Source organism: Monodelphis domestica, chromosome 2 (assembly GCF_027887165.1).
Source record: "Monodelphis domestica isolate mMonDom1 chromosome 2, mMonDom1.pri, whole genome shotgun sequence".
NCBI classification, from domain to species: Eukaryota; Metazoa; Chordata; class Mammalia; order Didelphimorphia; family Didelphidae; genus Monodelphis; species Monodelphis domestica.
Window position 1 is genome coordinate 156,810,041 of NC_077228.1, and position 26,735 is coordinate 156,836,775.

The window sequence follows — 26,735 nt, forward strand, 5'->3', positions numbered from 1 at the left end:
TTGAAAAGCTGTGCTATAGATCTTTGGGAAATTAATTTCCTTAAATGTGCAATAAGCCCTGGTGTTGCATAAGTCTATGATGATAGGCTAATCTGTTGTACATCCTTAAATAGGTGATAAAGGGAAACAATATAATATAAAATATATTTAAAACATAGAGACTGATGAAGTTCATGTCACCCAATTCCTATATTGACCAACGCCCACTCTACTACTGTTTTGCTGGTCTCACACCAGCCTCTTTCCCCAGACATGGGGAATTGTTTTTAAGCAGAAGTCAGCCATTCATTGTGGAATAGATAGTAAAAGGATGACATACAGTGGCATCTGTACTTGCTCTTCCTGTTGCTTCTTTTACAGTTAGACTGTATGTAAGAATAGGTTTTGAATGACAGACTAAAGAATTTGAAATAAATCAGGGAATAAGAGAGGAGAAAGAAATTATTGGAAAGTTCTGAGTAGAGGTCTGAAATGATAACATTCTGTTACAAATTCATCAGTCTGTTTCATGATTAATTTAAGATTGGGAAGAATGAACTTGAGGTACCAACAGTTAGATTTATATCACTGTTCTAGACCATGGGGTATTACCCAACCCCCTTTTACCAGTAAAGAAATAGAGACACACAAGAGAATTAAATGAGTTTCTGAAACTACTCATCACAAAACTAGGATCAGATCATGGATTCAAATTATATCTTCCATTTGATTATTCTATAAAGAAAATGGTTCTCTATTTGAGAGTCAGAGTCAGTTTATGATCTTAAATTTAATTTGTTTTATCCATGGCAATTGTGCCTGCTGGACCAAAGGTATAGGGTGAGCTGTATAAATATTTTAAATCACAGGTGCTTTTACTTATTAGTCATAGTCAATACAGAACACCTTTACTTACATACACCACTTTATTAGAGTTCAGATAGCTGTTAATTATTCATTATAATATTATTAGCATTGTCTGGGTAAATAATATGACTTTTCTGGGTTTTAGTTCCATCAGTTTCTGAGTTCCCCCTACCACTGTAAAGAGATACTGACTTTGAATTTGTGGGGAAATGCTGACATCATTATAAATACTTCAATATTGGAAGTTATCACAAAAGCAATTTCTCCTTGCAAGTTGAATTAAATGACTGGGATAACATCCAGCTTCGCTATTAAGCTGTTGATTCTTAACATGGGTGACTAGGCCAGAACTCTTTTCCATTGTCCATCCCTTATTGCCATGTGACAGTTTTATGACCATGTCCTGAACATGAATAAGAGAGAATTGTGTACATAATGTAACTTCCATTGGCTCTTTGGAGACTCATGAAAGACACCAGGAGGGCATAAACTTCTCTGGGAACAAATATATTATTTTGTTGACTGACAAAGAAATGTGAACAACATTTTCTGGCCTTACATTTACTGTCCTTAAAGCCAGGTACATCTTGTAACATTATCTAATGCAATTTTCCTTTCTCCTGGTGGTGAAAGTGAAGAAATCCAGGCACAACTTGGATTGCAGCATTCAGAGCCCTGAGTCAATCTTTCTGAAAGCTGTCAGGGAATATATGAAAATATATTCTTGTGCTTGGAGGCCCAGACCATTTTGGTGCTTGTCATGTAGCCAAGAAACTTCCTAGATGGGATGTGAAAACCTCAGGGATTCTTCTTTGTTCTTTAGGTTATTATCACTAACTGTGATTAAGAGAGAAGAGAAGGAGATTCTTCACATGACATCTATTCCTTTTGCTAGTTGTACTAATCCTTCTATACACCCAACAGTAAAATGATGGCTTTCCTGGTTCAGTTGGCAGAACTTTGAATGCTTCTTGAGCCAAGAAACCCATTTCAGAAATAATATTAATAAGAAAAAGTCATCGTATCATTTATACAGTGCTTTAAGGTTTTCATACATATGTGTATGTATGCATATATATATATATATATTTATGTAATCCCATGTGAACAACAACCTTGTGAGGTACATACTATTCTTTTTAGAACAGTCATTTTATAGATAAAGGAATGGAAGCACCGGGCTATTAGGAGATTTGCCCAGAGTCATACAGCCCCTATGTGTCTGAGGCAGGATTTAGCCCCCATAGATCTTCCTGTCTTCAATCAACTATGCCACCTAACTGCCTCAAGTCTCACCCCATTTCATTCCATCGTCTTTTATTTGTCAAACTGATCTTTCTAAAGATCTGGTCATGTCACTTCTCAGTTCATTAAACTCAAGTTGCTCCCTATTACCTCCAGGATCAAATATAAAATCCTTTGTTTGGATTTAAAGCCTTTTATAAGCTGACCCCTTCCTAACTTCAGTCTTCTTATACCTTCCTCCCTTCCACATACTCTCATCCACTGAAACTGACCTCCCTGCTATTATTGATGCACGGCACTCCATATTCCAGTGCTGGGCACTTGTACTGGCTGTCTCCTGCCCTTGGCACTTTCCCCTCTCATCTCTGATTTCCAGCTACTGACTTCCTTCAAGTCTCAGCTGAAATCCACTCACTGCAAGAAGTCTTTTCTAGTCTTCCTTAATCTTAGTGTCGTCCTTTTGAGACTACCTTGATTTATTGTGTGTCTATGGCTGGGGAATGTATCTTGTTTGCATGTTACCCTTCGTCCCCCATTTGAGAGTGAGGACTGTTTTTTGCCTCTCTATACCCCAATTTTCACAATAGCTAGCACAAAGTATTCATAAATGCTGAATGATTGCCTGACATTGTACATAGACATGTGACACTTCCATTATACATGTATATGTACATGTATAATATTTGTATGTATGTGTGGATATGCAACAGTAAATAGCCAATTTCACCTATGAGATAATATTTGTAGAGTTTAGCATGTGGCTGGTATATAGTAAACCCTATATAAAGGCTAGTTATTTTTATGAGAAAGCTGGGTATTGTTTCTATACAACTGCATTGGATAGAATGCTGGGCTTTAAGAAGATGTGAGTTCAAATACAACTTCAGACACCTACCAGTTGTATGATCTTGGGTAAGTCACTTAACCTCTGTTTGCCTCAGTTTCCTTCACTACAAAATGAAGATAATAAAGAAACATCTACCTCCCAGGGTTATCATGAGGATCCAAAGATACACTTGTAATATGTTTAGCAATGTGCCTAAGACATCACAGGTACTATATAAATACTCATTCCCTTTAACCTCTCATAAACAGTCTGTCATATCATCAAATAAAATGGATGCACTGAGAACCTGAATGAAATGAGAGTGAAACATAGGCACTTTATGTTGTAGACTTACTCTCCAAAAAGAGGAGGTATCCACCAAACTGAAAAAGAATGATCTTTTTCTTTTTAAAAATTAAAATTTTAGTGATACATCTTCTTTTTATATTACAGCCATTTTGGAGAAATTTTTCTCTCTGTTTCCAAACTCTGCTCAATAAGCCTTCCCTTGTAATAAAGGAACACAATTAAGCAAAACCAACCAACATGGCAACTTTATTGGACAGCATATGCAACATTTTATGCCCACTGCTCCAATCAATCAACAAACATTTATGAAGAATCTGCTACCACACATGTTAGGGATTATACCAGGTTCTAGGAACACAAAGACAAAATGAAACCATCCCTGCTTTGGAGAAATTTATATTTTATTATTATTACATAGTCTATTTTAAATTTTTATCCTATTAATTTATATTCTATCAAGGTATGTACCTAAATAAATATAAATAAAATATACACAAAATAAAAACAAGATAGTTTTTTTTTTTTCCAGAGGAGGCACTAGTGACTCAGAGTTTGGAGAGTGTTACATAGTCCTTGTAAGTAGGGTTTCATTAGTTGTATTTGTATCTGTTGTATCTAGCACAGTGCTGGGCACAAAGGGAATATTTATTAAATGCCTGTAGATTTATTTATTAATTTAGGAAGTGGTGTTTGAGATAAGTTTTGAAGGAAACTAGGACGGTACAAGTCAGGGCTATGGTGGAAGTAATTTCCAGGCATGTGGGACTGATTGTGCTAAAGTGCAGAGGGGGAAATAGACCGGCTTGCATGAGAACATGCAAAAAAGCATCTATTTTTTTCTGCACTTTGAGTAGATAAACAAGAATAAAGTCTAAAAGGATGGATAGATAATTTAGAGTCAGGCTGTGAAGGACTTTAATGACAAGTAGAGAAGTTTATTATTTGATTCTCAAAGTAATGGAGAGCCATTAGGGTTTATTGATCATGGAAGTGAAATGTATTGAAAGTTCGTTTAAAAAATTAAAATAGCTTATGATGTTCTTTGGGGGATTATATGCTAAAGATAGCACTTTTGCTTTAAAGTATTTTTAAAGTATTGTTGAATATCTACGTACTGGACTAAATTCAATAGTGAGCCATCCTTTTTTATTTTATTTTTTTGCTTGTGGGTACTAATATACTATTTGAATTGAAGGAAATGTGGTCTCATGCAAAGAGTGTTGGACAAGTATAGGAAAATAGACCTTGAACTGAAGGGATGTCAGAGACTGGCTAGCCCTGATTACTTTTTTTACAGATAAGGAAGCAAAGAGCTAGTGAGGTAAAATTACTTGCCAAAAGTTGCTGCAGAGTGAGAAATTTGTGTGTCAGAGACAGAATTTGAATCCCAATTTGAACCACAAAGTTAGTGGTCTTTACATTGTAACATGATGCTTAGTTCTTTGAATACCTGCTCTTATACTTGCCATGAAACCAGAAGCAGATTACTTACTTTCAACTTTGTAATTATTAAAATTCTCTCAGAAGACTAATTTGGGGTAATATCAGTTTTTTAAAATACATATCTGTTTATTGGTTAGGCCAACATCATAACCAGGAAAATGACATATAAATAAATCTGGGCCCCCTCGAGTGATCATTGACCCAGAATCCTCATGAGGAACCTTAGTCAATAGTTTCAGGAGCTCATTATTCAGTCCTTCCCTTGAAAATCCCAAGACATTTCTAATTGGTAACTAGCTAATTTTGCCCTTTGCTACACTGACAGGTGAACAGGCAAAGGCCTGCATGTGCCCTGGGAAAGAATCCTTACCCCCTTCATTTATTAACTAAATCTCTGTTAAGCAGGAGGACATTCTTTGGGATTCATAAGGACAAAGAAAATGCAAAAAGCAGCAGACTTACCCAATCTCTCCAATTCAGACCATAGGCAGAAATGCACTGTAATTCTCCCTAACATATAGACAGTGGGACCTTTCTATTCCCTGGCCCTGATATAAGAATTAATACATCTGTAAAACGAAAGGATTGGACCAGGTGACCTTCAGGTCCCTTCCAGGTCTAAAATTGTGAGCCTTTGTTGATAATCCTAATAGCAAGAGGGCATAAAAGTGAAGCCGATTGTCAGCCTAGGACATGGAGAAAAAGTATTGCTCTGCTTAGGATGGGATTTCATTGGAGAGATGATACAGACTGTCCCTAGCCAACGTGTGGAATATGGAAGCTGAATAGTTTCTCAATGCCTCCTGGTATCTTTGATATTGTTTAAAGTTGTGTGATTTCTGTAACACTAGGCACACCCAATTGTAAAGAACTCTAGTAGAGCATGTGGAAGTTAAATATGAATGAATAAAGGCTGCATTTTATTATCTTGGATAATTGAGACTGCAATAGTTTGATCAATCACTGCTTGAAACATAAATTAAAGAAGTTAAATCCTTACTGATTAAATCAAAATCAAAGACAAAAGTTCGTGTTTTATTTTTTAATTTGAAGAGATCTTTAAGATCTCTAGTCCAACCCCTTTGTTTTACAAGGGAGAATATAGACCCCCAGAGACATTAAGTTGCATATCCAAGGTTACTATAGGGAATGCTAGCAAAGAGGTGATTCAAAATTAGATCCTTTGATTTCAAAGCTAATACTACTTATACTTGCCTTTTGTATAAGATAATTAAATTCTCTAAAACCCCAAACCAGTAATTTTTTTTCTTTATTTTTTTATTCTGAACTTAACAAACAAATAAAATAAGTAGAATGAGAAAGGATTGTACCACTGTACTCCGGAAGCTTTCTTACATACTTGATTTCTTTTCAACTTTGTAATGTTTTCAACATTTCAAATTCATCTTGCTGTTTGGTATTTTCTTCTGTTATTTGATTTGCCCTCTTTTGTGCACTAAAAATTGCTTGTCACCATCTTTTCTCTCTTTACCTACCCTTCGTTTCATTTTTTTGGGGGTGAGGGAGTAACTATTGACAGTCCTCTTCTAACTTTTAATTGTTTGGCCATTAGGAGGACAAAAAGAATAATAGAAAAGCTAAAATCTACACAGTGAAGCAAAACAAACTGCAATATTGGCACTGTTCAATAATGCATTTGTTATTCTTTATCCTGAATCCAGCCCCTTTCTGTCAGAAGATGGGCAGTAGGCTTCACTCTCAGTCTTCTAGAATTATGGATTATCACTACTTTGGTCAGAGTTTTTAACCCTTTCAAAATCCTCCAAATATTTGAATGGATTGAAGAGAGTTGGCATTGTGTTAAATCCCTTTTATTACCTTTCCTTATCATATCTCCTATTGGTTTAACAACTTTCCTTTCCTTTACTATTTCTTAAGACAAACGTCATGCATTTTCTTAAAGATTTACTCATATTTATTCTACAAAGCCTTTCAAAAAAGGGAAATAATGTAAACGCTGACTAGGTAGAATGAAGCCAGATCTTCAAACCCACTATTGTCCCTGCCTCTCCCACCAAAAATTTTTGTGCAGGTCAGTGTCTATTATTGCAACCACATTCATATTATTTTAAAATGATCTAAAGTCCTTGAGGGGAGGTATAGTATCCAGATAAATGTGGAGTTGTTCAAGGCAATTAGGTGGATGCGGTCTTTATCCTTTAGGAGTTTTTCATCTGAAACAATTGAAATGTGGACAAAATATGATCAGGATATTCAAAGGGGATATCCAGGTTAAGAAAAGAGATATACTGCTAAGAATAAAGGAAAGAAGAGGTTGAAGAAATGAAATAAAGCCTCAGACTCTTAAAATCAGAAGGGAAGTATGATGATTTCACTTAAATCTTTCTCTTGTATATGAAGAAACTGAAACTCAGAGAAACCAGTTGACTAGCCTAAGACTAAAGCTTGAGAGTCAAAACTAGACCCCAAGTCTTCCAAATCCAGTGCTATCTGTCCTTTCTTTCACTTGGCTTTTATTAATTCATTTTATTAATTTATAATTTGGTATAAATATTAAATGCAAAAAAGCCTCTTCTAGTCACATGAGGTCAATTATGATTATTAAGAAGAGTAACGATAATAATTCACATTACTTAGCAATTTTCAGCTTATGGAGTGCTTTCCTCAACATATCCCTCTACCCTTAGAAATATTAATATCCCTTTGGTCCTTAGAAATTTCCTCTACCAAAGCAAACTAACAATTGTTCAGCAATTATACTTTTAGAGAACTGCAAGTAAGTAGTAAAATATATTATCTCCATATTGCAAGTGAGAAAACTAAGTTCCAGTGTAGTTATAAATATAACTTACCCAGTGCAGCTAACATCATTACCTTATATCTATTAGAATATCAGTGTTTCCTTCTGGGTTTGTACCCCAAAGAGATAATAAGGAAAAAAAATCTTGTACAAAAATATTTATAGCTATTCCCTTTGTGGTGGCCAAAAATTGGAAATTGGGTGGGGGCATTGTCCATCAATTGGGGGATGGCTGAACAAATTGTGGTATCTGTTGATGATGGAATACTATTGTGCCCAAAGGAATAATGAACTGGAATGTCCTCCAGTAATTGATGCTGAGCGAAAGGAGAAGAACCAGGAGAACATTGCATACAGAGACTCGAATGGAATGAACTTCTCTACTAGCAGCAATGCAATGATCCAGCACAATTCTGAGGGACTTATGAGAAAGAATGCTATCCATATCTAGAGAAAGAACTGTGGAACCCAAAATGCATTGGAAAAAATATATGATTGGCCACAGTGCAATAGGGATGTGATTAGGGTTCTGATGTTAAAGGATCACTCTACTGCAAATATGAATAACATGGAAATAGATTTTGACAATGATATGTGTATAATCCAGTAGAACTACTTGTCAGCTCAGGGAGAGGGGAGTCCGTGGGTGTGGTAAATCATATTTTCCATGTGACCTTGGAAAATATTCTAAATAAAAAAAGAATACCAGTGTTTCCTTTCTGGTGAGGAAAATAACATTACTGTTATGCTTGAACTAGCATCCACTTTGGGATTAGATAATACTTGATGGAGTCCTCCCAGAGAACTCATTTATGCCTTTCTGTTTTCACTTCTACTCTGCAAAGTCCTCCCAATCTAAGAACCTATCTTTATTCTTGGGTGGAGGAGTCCCCTGGCCACTTTTACCTTAAAGAGAATTCACTCTAGACAAGACAGCACCTACTTTGGACATTCAGCACCAAGAAGCCTGGATGAATCTGGAACAAGTCATTCCACATTGGAAGAGCTAGAGAAATTGTAGTCTCTTTTGGCCACAAGATGGCAGCCATAGTCTATACAGGAAAGAATGCAGCCCTTGATATAGCTCCTTCTATTTCACGAAATTTGGAAGGTTTTTGTCAGCATGTATTTAAAGGTTTTAAACAAGGAGCCCTCTCAAAATTGCCCCAATTCGAACCCATTTTTCAGGATGGAGTTTTCAGTTGACTTTAGTTGTGTGTGTGTGTGTGTGTGTGTGTGTGTGCATGCACATGTGTGTATAAAATCCTTCACATTCAATTTTTTTGTGACAAATCTCATTTCTAGACCTAAATATCCCCAGTCATTTATAGAAATGGTCTTCTGGACTGTAGGATCTATTTTTAAAGACATCCTAGATATGGATGAGATAGATATGATCTTCCCTACCTCTCTTATAAGACTTATAAGCCTGGGAAGATTGTGCTAGCTAGCCTATTAGGTCCTTTTCAGCTCTAATACACTGTTACTACTGCCTGATGATGTAGACTGAGATGAAGAGACTGAACAGTGCCCAAACCAAGTGTGAAGTCAAGAGTATAATTTTGTAACTCTAAGGGATGATGCGCAGAAGTCTGATGGTAAATGTAAAACAATCAAGTTTCCCAGTTAAAAGATGGCATATGGGAATTTCAGAATGTGTTTTCTCATGTCAGTAGCAGAGTTTTAGAATCTTAGATATCCAGATTGTTCAATATAAGCAAATGCCTAGGCGAGTGATACTGTGGATGATTAGATATAGTGGATTTTCTTGCTTTTTATTGGCTCTTCTTTCTACCTTTCTCTGAACTCCAGCCCCAGAAAAATTTAGTTTGGTGTCTAAGTTCTACCTCCATTAGTCCATGTAGTCTAGGACTACACCTTTCAGTCATTCTCACTCTTGTTCTTTATCTCTACCTTGACCCTACATCAATGATAGTATAGATTAACCTTTTGGTCTAGATGTGTGATATTATTTCTTTAGGGAACTCTTGGGGAAGAAATTTCCTCTACCAAAGCAAACTGACAACTGTTCAACAATTTATAACTTTAGAAAACTGTATGAAACTTTGAGAATTTAAGGGATTTTCCCCAGGTCACAAAGTCAGTATGTGTCATAAATGGGACTTTAAAACAAAACTTTATGAACTGTAAAATGGATAATTTTGATTATAGTAAATTAGAAAGGTTTTAGACAGATAAAACTAAAAGAATGAGATTTGAAGGAATGCAGAAAAGTGAGAGGAAATTTTTATAGTTTCCTGGATAGAAGTTTCATATATAAAATACATAGAGAACTTTGTTAAATTTATAAGAATATAACCCATTCCCCCAAATGCTCAAAAGCTATCAACAGATGTTACTGTAAATCTTGATTCAAAACCAGTTCAGATAAACCAAAGCTCTAAACAGAGTTAGATATGTAATATTTTAATGTAGCATGGTTCAGAGTAGGTGTTTGTTAAACATCTGCTTCTACTGTCTATCCTAGAGCCAATCAACCAGTAAATAAACTTTTACTAAATTCCTACTATATTCCAAGCACTATGCTAATCACTAGAGTTACAAAAAGGGGCAAAAAAAAACAGTCCCTGCCCTCAAACAGCTTACAATCAAATGGAATACAATTTAACTTTTAAAATTCATTGAAACTTGGCACTTCTGTAATGAATCTTACAACTGCTAGCAAATGATGGGAAAAAATAGCAGCCAGGAGGTGATTTGCTTTTATTTTTTAATCAATCTGTTGTTTCATTGCTCTAGTGTAGATTGTGTTCTGCTTTGTAATCTATCGTTTTAGCAAGTTGCCTAGGTCACTGAAAGGCTAACTGATGTGTTCAGGCTCACAAACAACCTCTGTGTGGCAGAAGTGGTAGGACTTGGACCAGATCTTCCTGACTTCAAGTACAGCTTTCTATCCATTCTACCAAAGCTGCTTCTCCATAACATGATATAACTGTTGGAAACACATTGAGTCTTTTCCCCCCTAAACCCTTACCTTCTGTGTTAGAATCAGTACTGTGCATTGGTTCCTAGACAGAAGAACAGTAAGAGCCAGGCAATGGGAGTTAAGTGACTTGCCCAGGGTCACACAGTTAGGAAGTGTCTGAGGTCAAACTTGAACCCCAGACCTCCTATCTCTAGGTCTGGCTTTCAATCCACAGAGCTACCAAGCTGTCCCACCTAACATCAACTCTTAAGAAAGAGACAGAGAAATTCTCAGCAGCTATTTGAAGAAAAGTATTGTTGAAGGATGTAGAAAGAGTAGAAGGTACTTAGTAGGCATGTGACATTTAGCAAAGATTAATGTTTAGTATAAGGTAGATGGGGAAAGAAGATTCCTGTCAGCTTTAGTTACTATAACACGTTTCCATTATGATTCTAAAATTAGGTCTGAGCAAACAAGAATGTGATCCTGACTGATACTTATTATCCCTGTGACTTGGGGCATTTATGCTAACTTCTTTACATCTTGTTTTGCAATGAGGAGATTGCGTGGTCCAGGGAGATTGAGTGACTTGCCCTAGATCATGCTGGTAGTATATATCAGAAGAGGGAATTGAACCCATGTCTTCTGAGACTAGAATTAGACCTCTTACCAGTGTCCCATAATGCTATGAGCCTATGAACATTACATGAGAGGGGGTTGGGGGGAGAGGAGGAAAGGAACATGAATTTTGTAACCATGGAAAAATATTCTAAATTAACTAATTAAATAAAAATCCCTCCAAAACCAATAATAAATGGTTAAATTAAATTAAATTAAGAGAAATAGCATAGCAAAAAAATACATGAAAATAAACTTTTACATAGACTTATGTGAAGGAGAGAGTAAAACTGCAGCAAATGGAATATAGCTGCCATTAACATGTAGAGAGCTCTCTCTCTGCATAGGGTATATTGTTGTTCATCCTTCATTTTTAAAGAAGACCAATTGTCTACATTCTATGGCGATGCTTTGACTTGAACATGGATTAAATTTCTGTGAAGCACAGTTGTACAGTCATTGGCCTCACTGACATCACTGAAGTTTAGTGGCAAGATAAAAGTGTGGGGTGTGGCCACTGGGCATCTTAAAGCCACAGCACAGAGCCAAGTGGCAGATGGGCACCAAAGGAGGAAAGCAATGATACAAAAGGACTCAGTAAGCCCTCTCACTTAAGGTACTAGCCTTCCCTAATACTCCCTATTCCCAATACTGGAATATACATGATACTGGAGGCATTTATGACCAGTCTAAAGGAAATTCTGGCCCCAGACTTGATAAGTGAGTATTTCTTATAACCTGACTCAGAAATTGTCATACTCTCTTTATAAAATCCAACCTATGTTAAAAATGTCATTTCTGAGGCATGTTAAAATGCAGTTCATTACTCTCACCCTTGTAAAGAACATTGAAAAATATGTAATCAGAGAAAACAATCACTTGCTTTCCTGTTTCTTTCTTCCTGCTCCTGGTGACAACTTCAAAGCAGTGCCTAAGGAGTATGAGAGGTTGAGGGGAGGAGGAACTTTGCTGATTAATACGGGATATCCCAGAAGCCTTTGCACAAGCAGACTTAAATTCATTAACACTAGACGTTAAGTTTTAAACTGAACTAAGACTGTAGGAGCACTGTTTAAGGATAAAAAAAATTATGAAAACCAATTTGGCATAGTAATTGCATGGCCTACAGGATCAGAAACACCTGATTTCCTGTCCCACCTGTGACGTATATTGTTTGTGTGACTTTGTGTGACTTTGTCTCACTTCACTTTTCAGAGCCAAAGTCAACTAACTGTCTCTTAGGCTTGTTGGTGGCAAAACATGTACTAGTGTGCATTGGTAAAAGGAGTTTGCTTGCCAGAAATTCTCTAAAGAAATGAAATCACAAGTCTAGTTTTTTAAAAAAATGATATTGATAATGAAGTTATATTTATCCTGAATGAGTAGAATATCAACAAGAGACTTCTAAAATCTATAATTACACATTTGAACTTTAAATGTCTCACAGGGGAAAAAGTATTAGTTCTCTAACCAGAGGTATACCTATTCTGATCTAATTTTCTATATTAAGAGGAAATCAAGGCATTGTCTTAAGGTCACATTTGTAGATAGTAGTTATTATTGTTCAGTCATTTTCAGTCATGTCTTAAATGTTTTATTATCTTATTTGGGGTATGTAAGATAATTTTAGTCTGTTGACTTAAATCTAAATGACTGGTTGCCAGGGAAAATTGCCAAATAATAAAACACCCAAGTCAGCTGGGAATTATGGAGATTTTAATTAATATAGAGAGAAGGAATTAAGGAAAGAGAGAGAGAGAGAGAGAGAGAGAGAGAATTAATTTAAACTGCTCTGACTCAGGCTAAGCCAGGCAGTGGTTAAAGGCTTGGCCAAAGTGGCTTCCCTGAGCTTAAGGGTAAGGGAGTCAGTCTTATCACTCACCACAAGACCATCTCCAAGCTGGGCTCCATTCCTCCACTGAACTCAATCTCCTGAACTGAGTTCAGAATCCAATTTCACTCCAAACTGAATTCCTTGAACTGACTTTTTATCCCTCCTTTTAAGGAAATTTTTCTCTTATGTCACCTCCCCTAAATTTTCACGCCTACCAATCACAGTAGACACTTTTTTTCCAGGACTGCCCATTCTTAGTTCTCACCACTCTTTAGTTCTCACCTTCTCTGGTTAGATTATATCTTCTGAGTACTTCACACTTCTTTGTTAAGCTCACCCTTTGTGAGTTACTTGACATTTTTGTGATTAATTTAACCTTTACAGGTACTTAACACCTTTTTTTATTAGATCTAAAAATAGACTTAGTTTAAGGTTCTAGCTTCACTATAAGGTATGAGTTAAGTACCTTCATTGTTCAATCAGGAGTTTACAACTTTTATCTTCCCCTAAAGTATGTCTAATTAGGGTGGAGTAATTTTAAAAGTTCCCAATACATTCTGGATTCTTGTTAGACCAAGTATCTCCATTGCTACAATAAGGGAATAGCTAAATAAAATCTTCTAAAGTACAGTCTGTGTAGTTTTTAAGATTCACAGGTATTTCTTGGCAAAAATACTAGAGTAATTTGCCATTTCCTTTTCTAGTTCACTTTACAGATGAGGAAACTCAGGCAATTAGAGTTAAGTGACACACCCTGGATTACACAACTAGTAAGCCTTTGAGGCCAGATTTGAACTCAGGAAGATGAGTCTTGTTATCAGAAAGATCTGCTATTAGAAATATCTTCCTTATGCTTAGCCAAAATCTGCCTCCTTGTAATTTCCACCCATTGGTTCCCAGTCTCTTGAACGAACCAGGTCCTTCAGCTTCACTTCCTATAACTGCTACTACCCTTTCTTTGTCCCCTAATAGTCTATGGATTATTCGGGTACTTGAGAGAGGTAGAAGGAGAACATTCATAGGAAAAAAAAACTCCCTCTAGCCCCCTATTCCTCGGGACCTTCTTTATATTATACTTCCTGGACCCAACAGGGAAAGACTTCCATATAAATCTTTTCCTTGTCTTACTACAGTGGGTTCTAAGTTTCTTTCAGTCACCAGTAGAGGATGCTATGTCACTTCCATATTTCTCACATATGCAGCATGTATTAATCATTCAACTATGATCTATTTATAGCTGTTTGTTAAAGTGTAATTTAATTTTGGTTTTGGTTCTATTGAAGTCCCATTATATTGTAGTTGTCACATCACCCAGTGCTGGTTATTCAGTGCCCCTCTGATACTTTCCACTGAAATCTGAAACTGGAGAGCTCAGATCCCCATGACTCAGATATATTGCTTTGGATAGAATTTTATCTTATAGTTTGTCATGACTGCTCACTTCCAACTGATCTATGTCTCTGGAAGGAGGTCACTAGGACTCAGCTCACAACCATAATAATCCCTTGCACAAATTCTGGGTAGTTCAAAGACTAGAGAATACTTAGTTCAGAATTAGGAAGATACATGTTCAAATCTTGCTTCAGACATTAACTATTTGTGTGGTGCTGGACAAGCTATTCAACTCAGTTATAGGTTCCTTATCTATATATAATCAGGATAATAATAGCACTTACCTCTCAGAGTTGTGAGAATCAAAGTAGAGAATAGTAAAATGTTATGAAATGTTATGAAAACCTTAAAATACCATAGAAATGCTATCATTATCATCATCATTATTATTCTCACTCAACTCTCCATTGATCATTCCTCAAATGTATCACATCTGTGCAAATTCCCTACTAATATATACTCATTTTCAGGTATACTTAAGGAAATGGAACCTACAGCTTCCAAATTCTGCCCTAACCCACACCCACATTGATTTCCTTGATACTAATCTCTCATTTACCATAAACTCACTTCCTGAACACCCTCAGCATTCTCCCCACTTTCAGAAGTCCCTCAGAGCACTAAATAGAAATCTTGTGACTACCTTCTAAAACTTCTCAGTGATTCTGATTCCCTAAACTTCAAACATTTATTACATTCTCCTTCCCACCCTCTCACCATCCCACCCCAACCCATCTATTTCATGATGGGAGATGGAAGAAAATCTTTGAAGGGGCAAACCTACATTCTCTTTCCCTCTTAGCATCCTATATTCCTGGTATTAATTATTTTAAAATTTTCTGGATTTAGTATTTATATTGAGGCTTAGCTCAGCTCCAAATAATTCTCTCCTCTACCTGGTCTCCAGGACAGTAGAGGCTCTGAGTCATTTTCTTTCCTTTTCCAGCCAAACAGAAAAGTAAAGTTCTCTTTAGGTCCCTTCTGTCTCTGTCTGTCTGTCTTTGCCTCTGTCTCTCCATCTCTGTTTCTGTCCCTGTCTCTGTCTTCTCTCTCTCTCTCTCTCTCTCTCTCTCTCTCTCTCTCTCTCTCTCTCTCTCTCTCTCTATATATATATATATATATATATATATATATATATATATATATATATATATATATACCTCTGTCTCTCTTTCACTTTCTCTGTCTCTCTCCCCTTCCTTTCCTCTCTAAATCTTTGATGCTTCCATTCTTCTTTGCTTAAGTGAGTTGTCAATTGGTGTTGGTGATCTTTTCAGAAATAAGAGGACCTTTGTAAAGAAATTATTGTTAAAGTTTCTATTTTCATTATCTAGGAATTTTCTTTTTCATTTTTATTTTGGTAATTGGTTTGAAACTTTGTCCAAAAGTTCATGTTTTTTATCATTAAATATTCCTTCTTCAATTAATGCTATGCCTTCAAGTGTGTTTCAGTTCCCTGAAATCTCCTACCAAGTTGAGCTCAAAAGATATAGAGAAAAGTATTGATCCTCCAAAAACTTGGTAGTGGGTTGATGATGGTAAATCAATGGCATGTGTTCCAAAGATTGCACACAGAGCACTCTCTGTAAGCATGTGTGCCCCTTCCTCACACCTAGTGGTGAGAATTCATTACTAGAAAGGCAGAGAGACTCAGGCAGAGCTTTTCCCCTCCCCCTCTCCACCATGCTGGTTGACATTTTTTCATATCACCTGTCCCTCTGCCAAGTAGCCTAATGGGAGTGCTTTCTGTCTCCCCTGTGTGGGGTAAAGGGTCTTGGGGAGCATGGCACATGGACTAAACTGTTTGCCATCACTGTACTAGGCTCAATAATAGAAATCCCTGTTTATCTTTACTGTGATCACTTATCCAAACAATGGCAACATAGAAATTCTTTTTCTTTTTTCTTTTCAAACACCCAGAGTCTACCTCATAGTATTTGAAGTTTATGATCATTTCTTTGGGAAAGGGACTACATCTGTGATTTACTTTAATTTGATATAGAGAACCCCTAAACAGGGAACCTCCCTCCACAAGAGCCGATCATCACCTCCTCTGTAATTTATAATCTTAAAGAGTTACCTGGAGCACTGAGATAGTAAGTGACTTATCTGGGCTCACACAGCCAGATTGTCAGATTTAAATGCAAGAGTTCTTGGTTTCAAAGCTGGCTTTCTATATACTATGACATATTGCCTCTCCTGAATCAGTTGGTAGATGTTATCTTCCTAGGTGATGGCTGCTTAGTTCTTTAAAAACAAAACAAAAAAGCTACTGCTGGCTTCTACTTTAAAAGCCTGAAATTCTTATTAGGTAACCTTCAATATATATTATAACATGATATATGGATATATTGCATGTATATATACAGGCATCTACTTGAAATAAATGGGGTTTGCATATGCATACAGAATATCTGCAGATATGCTTCTGTACATATACATGCAATTAAACAGGGCACATACTATATTCTACCAATCATTATACATGTATATATATATATATATATTCTATGTGGAACATGTTTAAAATAATTGTGTATATTAAATGTGGTCCATCTGTATATGTATATATGCAGTAGATTTTAGGCTCATATATCTGAAAGAATGATGGCTAAAAATAGAGAGATAGAGATCTGTTTACTTTTTCAATTTTTTAATTTTTTCATTTCATTTTTTCAGTTACATGTAGAAACAATTTTTAACAATTGCTTTTTTCTGACATTTTGCAATCCAAATTCTCTCCCCCTCTATTTTCCTCCCTCCCCAGGCAACAGACAATCTGCTATAGGCTATTTCAGTGTTGTCATGTAAGGGAGGTTTGTTTATATCATTGTATTGACAGCATGCATTTGAAGCAAAAAGTAAAGAGATCAGTTTTTTTTCTCCTCAAAATCATTTGGGGTTTCATTTATTTCTTAGACCCACCCTTATCATTCTCACTTCCACCAATATAGCTCTATATCTGAGATGTGTCAAATTCCCATTGATTTTGCCCTGCCAAAATACAAATGACCTGAGGGAATCTGGCAACTACCCAGGCACAGAGCTTGACTCATTTGTATGCTCTCTGTTAGTGTTTATTATCTGTGCCCTTTTCCCCTGCCTTCCTCACTTTCACTGGTTTGTATTCTTTTTATACTCTGTTCCTTTCTGAGTGCTATTAAAGCTAATAGGGAAGACAGTTGTATATCCAAATCCAAAAAGTCTCCCAGCTGCCTGTTGTTATGAATTGCCCACTGAGTTATAAAGGAATGCTCAGGATGTTCTCCTGATGCTGGTGGTAATCAGTGTAGGCATGTTAAGAAGCTGGCCCCTGGCATTGACTTTGTGATACAATTTGGACATTGAATGTTGAATGGACTTATTGAATGGAGAAAGGAAGTAGAATATTTGTGAGAGTACTTGAAGGAGACAGACTGATTAGAGAGTCATGTGACTGGTTGCTGAAAGAATGTGAATCAAGGATTTTGTGTATCAGAGTTATTTAGGTGCAGATCACTGAGTAATTTGAAGATGTTTTAGATATGGATCTCCTAAAAGCTATGACCATTTTTAGATGAGGATCCTAAAAGATTTGAATTGCTTTTGAAGATGAATCTTAATCTTTGCTTTCCTTTTATTACTATGGAGAAAAACAGGGGAAGAAATGTCATAGTGAATTAGTTATAGACAGCTTACAAGTGAGCCAAACTCTGGACCTGAGCACTTGCTAAATTCTTTCATTTACATACCTAAGGGTGAAATCAATAGGAATTTGACATATCCCAGATATGGTGCTAGATTGGTGGAACCAAGAATGAGGAGGGTCTAAGAAATAAATAAAGCCCCAAATAATTCAGAGAAGAGAGAACCTGTACATTTCTTTCTGTCCTTGAATTTTTGTTATCCATATGGTCATGGAAAAAAAAAACAAAAACCCTCCTCTTCCCTATTCTACCCATTTTTCTATTTCAACCATAATCCTATGAGATAATCTTTCACCCTAACTCCTCTCTTATAGTACATACATATGTACATAGATATGCATCTACCAGGTATTCCAAAAGTCCTAGTGTAGCTTGTAATATTTTTAAATTTTTTTTAAATTTTTAAAATTTTAATTAATTTATTTAGTCAATTTAGAACATTATTCCTCGGTTACAATAACTACATTATTTCCCTCCATCCCCCCCCACCTACCCTTCCTGCAGCCGATGAGTAATTCCATTGGGTATTACTTGTATCCTTGATCAGAATCTATTTCCATGTTGTTGGTATTTGCACTAGGATGTTCATTTAGGGTCTATATCCCCAATCATATCCCCTTGACCCATGTATTCAAGCAGTTGTTTTTCTTCGGTGTTTCTACTCACACAGATTTTCCTCTGAATGTGGATAGTGGTTTTTCTCCTAGATTCCTCCAAGTTGTTCAGGATCAATGCATTGCCACCAATGGAGAAGTCCATTACATTTGATTGTACCACAGTGTATCAGTCTCTGTGTACAATGTTCTCTTGGTTCTGCTCCTCTCACTCTGCATCAATTCCTGGAGGTTGTTCCAGTTCCCATGGAATTCCTCCAGTTCATTATTCCTTTGAACACAGTAGTATTCCATCACCAACATATACCACAATTTGTTCAGCCATTCCCCAATTGAAGGGCATCCCCTCTTTTCAATTTTTTTTTTGCCACCACAAAGAGCGCAGCTATGAATATTCTTGTACAGGTCTTTTTCCTTATTACCTCTTTGGGGTACAAACCCAGCAGTGCTATGACTGGATCAAAGGGCAGACAGTCTTTTAGCACCCTTTGGGCATAGTTCCAAATTGCCCCCCAGAATGGTTGGATCAATTCACAACTCCACCAACAATGCATTAATATCCCGACTTTGCCACATTCCATCCAGCATTCATTACTTTCTGTTGCTGTCATGTTTGTAGCTTGTAATATTTAAAGGAATTGTTGTGAATTGAAGAGGGGCAGGGGATAAGGAAGGTTTTGTAACTGGGAATGGAGGAGTTGAAGGGATAAAGGGAATATGGATTCTGGTGAGGTAAAAGGAGAGAGATACTCTCTGCTGAGAGGCTGTCTTTGAAAAATGGGGTTCCCCAGAAATGGACCAACTATTATAGCCTGAGGGGAAGTCTTCTCTATTGATTGATGTTGAAGATACCTCAGGGCAGGTAAGCACAGAACCCCCTGAAGGACAAGCCTCTCCCAGGACCAAGGTCACCCAGCAGGGATCAAATAAGGGCAGTTTATGATTGAATGGCTGTCCTTAGGTTCATCTTCCTCTATGTTCCCTGAAATGATAGTTCTCTTATCTGCCTGTGGTTATTTAAATAAAGATGAATTTTAATAATAAGTTTGGGTTGGGGAGGTATTAGGGAAGAGGGAATTGGGATTTCCATAGATTAGGTTTGAGTCTCTCTCAGCTTTTAAACTGAGGCTAGGCCTTGAAGGCTGGTGGAGGGTTTCTTTTATTCCTGTCTATACTAATAATCTGTGCTAGCTTTCTTAAGTTCACAGTCTTTAGCAGTAGACAGCAAGAGGAAGAAAAGGTTCTGACCTTCAGAGCTAGTTGGGCCTGTCTCTTTGGGCTGATGCCCTTAAAGACTGGCCTTACAGTTCAAACCACTCCCCTTAAATCCTTTTGTTCAATGACACAATCACAGGAATCCAGGTAGAACACACAGTTGGGAAAGATCCAGGAATAGAGGTACTTATATCCAGAGACAGGGAGAGAACGCTCCTTCTAGTCCAAGGGCCAGGAAAGAGTGTCCTCGAGAGCAACGGCCACTCTCTAAGTTCCCCTCCCCCCACCAACTCTCATTCGTGTCAATATGTTCTCTCTAACATTTCCACTGCTGTTTGTTCCACCTGAGTGGCAGAAAGTTCAAAACTTGCTTCAGTTTTCCTTTCCACCAGCTTAACCTTATTAAACAATTATTTATTATTAAAACATATTATTTAGTTAATTGTGTTGATTGATTAGAATTTAAATTTGATAACTATTATTAAACATTTAAGCTTATTAAAGCTTAAACTAAACTAAGACTTTTGAGATATTTCATACAAATAGAAAGAAAATTTATTGATATCAAGATCTTATTAAAGAAAAAATGTTCTGTATTGACCAAATTTATTATGCCTATTTATTTGTATTTGTTCACTCCAAGGGAGTAAGAGTAAGCATTATGATGGCATATAGAGACTGGAAACTGTATCCTTGTGCCCAGTCAGTGAGCTAGACCTTGTGCTGGTACCTACTAGTCCCTGTTATAAGATTTCAATTTTGAGAGCAGTGATGATGGAGTCTACGAATGTCTCTGAATGGATGCTTTCTGAGATGGATGCTTTCTCTTTTATCCACATTTCCTTTCCCCTATTTCAACTATGAGAACCACAATATTAATGAGACCAATCCCTAGAAATTAATTCCAAATATTCTAGGCCAGACAGCTCAAACCAGTGATTCAAGTCTATATGTAGAATATGATAAAATACTTGTGGACTGTAAAAATGCAATAAAATTACTTTACCTGTCATAAAATATTAAAACAAGAACTGTATAATTATTTTTAAAAAAACCAAATAAATCCTAACCCTCTCTTATCTCCACATTTATCATGGTAGTAGTGCAGGTTCAGTAAGGCATTTTGTATAACAGTGAGAATTCTGTTAAATCTCCAGCATTCTAGGTTTCCATAAGGTGGTTTTTTTATGCTCTGATAACAAGGAAGCCATGACAATGATGTAAACACTAGTCCTTTGGACCAATCATACTCTAAAACATTCATGCCTATTTTATAGGTAACCATCTCAGCATATATAAAATAAATATTCTTCCTACCATGTTAGTAGTCTTTATATGGGGAAGAAAGTGTCCAGAACAGCATAAGCCAGAATCAAGAATGTGTGAGAGAGAAGGTCCATGAAACTTAGGGAAGAACTGAGAAAAGTGGAAAAGTATTTGAAGAAAGCAGCCACTCTTCAGGTTCTTAGGGCTTAGTACCATTCCCTGTATGGATGATTTCTTTCTTTATTCTTGTATCCACAATGCCTGACACATTGTTTTTATTCACTTGTTTTAGTCATGTTTGACTCTCTGTTACCCCATTTGGGATTTTCTTGGCAAAAACACAGAAGCATTTAGCCATTTCCTTCTCTAATATACAATAGGTACTTAATAAAATGTGTTTATGATTGGTTATTTGGAGGGATATAGAATTTAACTCATAGTAACTTAATTGTCTGATTTGAGAAAATTTGTTTTCAAGGGGAAAGGTTGGTGAAAACATGTATCTCAGAGGCTGGGAAGGAGAATGGCAGTATTTAAAATAGACTGTCATGAGGACCAGACAGCTTCTGCAAAGCAGGTACATTCCCAAGATTCCAGGTCACTCTTCACATTTCCAAAGAGATTACAACTGTTGCTCACTTCCCGCCCATTAAAGTACAAAAAGTTGAGTTTATCCCCTAGAATATCAGACAAATATCCATTGGCCCTAAGAGGTAGTGCAAATATCATATAGAATTATATGTGTACATATACATATACATACATACATATATATATATATATATATAGAGAGAGAGAGAGAGAGAGAGAATATAGAACATAGTTTATATGCAAGACTATTTCTCTGCTGGTTGACTGCCTATTTTCTTTCACTGTGGAATGTTTTTTTCCATATGCATTATGGTCCATCCACTGTAAATCTTCAATTCAATTAAGTAAACATTTATTACATTGACTACTATATAGATGAACCTATTCTTGGTGATGGAGATACAAAGCCAGGATAAAAATCTATGCCCTTCAGAAACTCACATTCACCAAGGGGGAGACTCTTAGGAGCCATTTGTCTTACTTGTATGTATGTTCAAGTGCATATATATATATATATATATATATATATATATATGTGTGTGTGTGTGTGTTTATATATATATGTGTGTGTGTATATATATATACACTAAAATAATTATTGACATTTCCAAAACATTATTTTTTATTGTTGTGCCTATTTGTAGTGAAAGACACTTCAGCTCCTCCAGCACTACAACTTCTGCAAGTCAAGAACCATCTTCCGGGGAGCCAGCATTGAGTGCCCTCCAACAACAGCTGTTACTCATGATGGCTCGGAGGACCCAGTCGGAAACCCCACGGGTACACTGTAATATCACTGCTCCTAATATTTCAGTAGGTCATATTCTCTAGCTATGGGATTATTGTGGCGTCTCTTGGGAAAGAGGTCAAATTGAATCCTATCTCTATTCAATTATAGTAACTGCATCACAGTTCTATCATGTTTTCCCAGTGTCATTTAATAGAGGGTACTCCACTAAGATATGGTAGAAAAAACTGTCTTTAGACTAGAAATTTCCAAATTAATTTGTCTGTGTAATACTTTGATATTTGAAATATATTGATGGAATTCTTAAAGGCTGATCTGTAGTTATAAGGTTTGGAATATCTGCAGGAAAGGAAAATTTACCTATTTTCATATTTAAAAGTTGTTATACATTATAAGCATTTTAGATATAGTTCTCTATTTAATAGAGAGGAACTAGGAATACTTAAAATTTCTCATTTACCTTCTCTTCACATTATCTAGTATGTTAGGAGTCTATGGAGCACAATTTGAGGAAGATAGTTTTATATTTTATATATGTGCTTTGATTATTACTGTAATAACCACTATTGCTTGTAAACTCTATAAATTAATATAAAATGTACTCATATTTATTATTTATTCTTTAAATATGATAATTTTTAGCAATCCAAGTAATATAGATTAACTAGTCTAATTGTCTTTGTTCACTCCAGTGATGCTTTTTCTTTCTTCTTTTTTCTTCTTTTTCTCTCAAACTTGTGTTAAGTGCAAGGAACTCCCTTTACCAAGACAGATCATCAAATTCCCCACAACTCATAGTCTTGGATAGTTGTCTGAGGACACTAAGAGGTTAAATGCTTTGCTCAGAGTCACATAATCACTATGTATCAAAGTCAGGACTTGAAGTCAGGCATGTACTCCCGACTGCAAGGATAGCTTATTATCAGTCAGTCAGCCAGTCAATAAACATAAAGTACCTTTTATGTACCAGGCATTACACTAAGTGCTGAGGACACAGAGAAAACTAAGAAGAAGAAAAAAAAAAGAAAAACAGTCAGTCCTATCAGTGAGTTCATAGTCTAATGTGGGAGACCACATATAAAAAATTAAGAACAAACAAGATATAAACAATGTAAATTAGAGATCATCATAGAAGGAAAGCATTAACCTTAAAAGGGGTTGAGAAAAGTTTCTTGTTGAAGAAGGGATGTTAGCTGAGCCTTGGGGGAAGTCAACAGATGGAGATGAGGAGAGAGTGAATTCCAGGCATGGGGGACAGATAGTAAAAATGTTTGGAATCAAGAGATGGAATGTCTGGTTGGAGGAATAGCAAGGATGCTGTCATTAGGTCACAGAATACACTGAAGTGGGAGGAATAATATGTAGAACGTTTGGAAAGGTAGGATGGGGCCAGATTATGAAGGGCATTGAATGCCAAAGGATTTTATATTGGATTCTGGAAGCCACTGAAGTTATTGACTGAAAGGTCGCATGATCAGACATGTTCTTGAAGCAAATCAGTCTGATAGATAAGTTGAGAATAGATTTGAATGGGGATAAACTTAAGGGAGATGAACCAGCAGTGCATTATAATAATCCTGGTGTAAGGTACTGAGAGTCTGCAATAGATGTTTGCAGTGTCAGAGAAAAGTATAAGAGATATGTTAATAAGATAGAAATGATTCAATGGAGGAAGTATAAAATGATTTCCTTGCTTCATTGAGGGTCCAGTAGAGATTATGTAGTATAAATTTATGTAGACTGTAATGGAGGGATTTTGGAGAAGAGAAGATGATGATGGGGAGAAAGAAGGAATAGGGGTGAGAGAGAGTGAAGAGATTGTTCTTCCTTCCTTATGAGGGGAGATAAGCCAAATCATGTCCCTTTGAGAAGGGAGTATGTCTCTCCAGTGATATTTTCTTTGAGATGGAGGACAGGGGACTGGAGAGAGAATGCCTCAGTGAGATGGCAAGATGTCTCCCTCAGAGGAGCCCAGGGCTCCTGAGATCCAATCTATCCTTGAGAGGCAAGATGATTTCTTATGCCTCTGCTTCTCTTAGGGACATTAACTGTCAGCCCCTTTCAGTGTCTTAGGACTACTCAATTGCCAAGGAAAGATGTCAGTTCCTTGGGTCAGGCAATCTTGGATCACTGGTATCTAGAATTCAACCCCACTTTGGGGAGAGGTGTGACCCTCCCCAAATCTTCAATCCCCTTAACTATGCTGTTTAGAGACTGGCCCAGACCTAAATCTTAAACTTCAGCTAATTTTTTGGGTTCAAGCAGGAAGAGGTGGCAAGGATATCAGGTAGGGAAGTGGGTAACCAGGGAAGCCCTAGAGATTGTCCCCTCTAGCAGGTTGGCCCTCCAAATTTTGGGGGTTCAAGGCTTCTCAACCTTGACCCTTTTTTCTTGCCAACTACCTTTTAGTCCCTACTCTAAAGCTAAGTCTTGCAAATGTAAGTCCAGGGACAGGTAAGAGAGAGAGAGAAAGAGAGAAGTCCTAGAAAAATTGTCTGGCCCTTTTCCTTTCGAAAGTCCCAATCCACAATCCCACTGAGGATTTTAGACTGCTGTCACTGAGAGTTTTATTGGAGATATTCAGTTGTTCAGAAGGTAGATCTCCAAAGAAATAAGCTCCTTCCCAGCTTCAGGGAATCCACCTCCCTCCTCTGGTTCCCAGCTGGAAGTGAAGTTGCCAGTTGGATCTTCAAGCTTCTGATTCTCTCCTAGAATTCTGTTTTTTTCTTCTTGCTACTCCCTCACACTCTCCTCATCTTGTCTCTCTCAGAGACTGTTCTCTCCTCGATGTAGAATGTCTCTTATCTTTCAAGATCCAGTCAGCATGGTTGAATAATTTACTGCAGCTCTATTCAGCAATACTTGAGTAAGCCCAAAGCTAGAAGATGATGGAAGTAACTCAAGATTGAGGCTTGACGAGTTAAGATCAAGAATAGGATAGTGGTAAGGGATTGGAGAAAACAGGATGTTGTAGAGTTGAGCTGGATCACTAATAGATCAAGAGAGGAAATGGAACAGAGTTGAGACATTGCAGTGGTGATGGCTTGAGAAATAACTAAGTGTGGGAAAGATTTGAGGTCACAATGATGGCAAAGAAAAGCTTTTGGAGTTGGCAGAGGGAATTGTAGAATGACAATTTATTGGTATCAGACTTTGGAATTTTATTGTTTATGAACATAAACTATAAACAATTTAGTATGTCATACTACCTCTCATGTTACAAAGGGAAAATATTTACTTATAGAACTATGCCTTTAGAAAGCCTTTTTAAAGAAAATATAATATTTTAGACAAAAATTTTAATTCAATGTTTGAATTTAAGAAAGTCTATTTCTCATGATAAGTTATATCTTTAATAGATTAATTTTAATAATATGTCCTTGAGAAGATAGAAATTTGTTAGGAAATAGAGGAGGCCAGATCTCCCATAAAGACAGAAAATAAAGTGCTAAAAATTAACCAGAAGGAATAATGGTAAGGAAAAGCAATTAGAGATAGCTATAAGGTTTTCCATCAAGTCTAGGACTGTGTGAAAGACTGTCAAAATAGTGTAGAAAATCTAAGTGGAGAAAAGCCAAGGTAGGTGGAAGAGAGTGGAATCAGTAAGGACCCCTTGCAGGAAACAGGGCCAGAGCAGTTCTTGGGCTACAAATATCATCCACCCTCCATCTAGAGATAGGGGTAGATGACAACCTAAGAGAATAATAGCACCCAGGAATCCCAATACATTGCCAGCTCATGTTATAAACAGAGCAAGGGAAAAGGCTAAGGCAATACCTGGGAAGCAAAGCACTTGAGGTCTTACAAGAGGGCTGCGCAATGAATGGCATCTTGTTGAGGACTGTCAGGTTTATATCAGTAGACAGAACCAACTCCAGAATTTGGAACTGTGGAAAAAAGAGGTATAGAAAACAAAAGTTAAACCACTGTGACCATAACCTAAAACTCAGGAATTTTGCCATAAATAGGGCCTACTTTTTACCACCGTCTTCAGTATGAAGCAAGTTCTTCCCATATCATTCAAGAGTGTGGGAAGCATCAGGTTCTGACCCAAGCCACAACCCCAGAACAGAAACTTATACTGGATAGATGAGTAAAGAAAAGAAGATTCTGAACAAAATGGAGAACTACCTGGATTAGGAGAAACATAACAACAACAACAACAACAACTCAGAACAAGTTGTTTTACAACTCCAAAGAGAACTTTAGAGTGGAGGACAAAAAAGACTACTCTGGCTTAAGTACTACAGAAATACCTGTAAGGAAGGAATTATATTATATATAAAAGAAAATGACAACTAGGAAGGGAAAAGTAGTAAGGGGAATTAATAGCTTAGAGTAGATATTGGTAACCTTTTCCAAGAATTGAACTCTCTGAAAATTAGACCAGTCTA

The 26,735-nt window shown here is 36.7% G+C and overlaps 1 protein-coding gene across 2 annotated transcripts in view; it reads left to right on the forward strand.

Moving 5' to 3' along the window:
- PCNX2 (pecanex 2) overlaps nt 1–26,735 on the forward strand; it is a 409,779-nt gene that overhangs the window by 70,935 nt on the left and 312,109 nt on the right. The window contains exon 9 of one of the 2 annotated variants that reach the window (XM_007481607.2): nt 22,238–22,373. In XM_007481607.2, the coding sequence (XP_007481669.1) occupies nt 22,238–22,373 (136 nt within the window). Of the gene's footprint in view, nt 1–22,237; nt 22,407–26,735 lie in introns of both variants that reach the window. The other variant, XM_007481606.2, reaches the window with a different exon arrangement.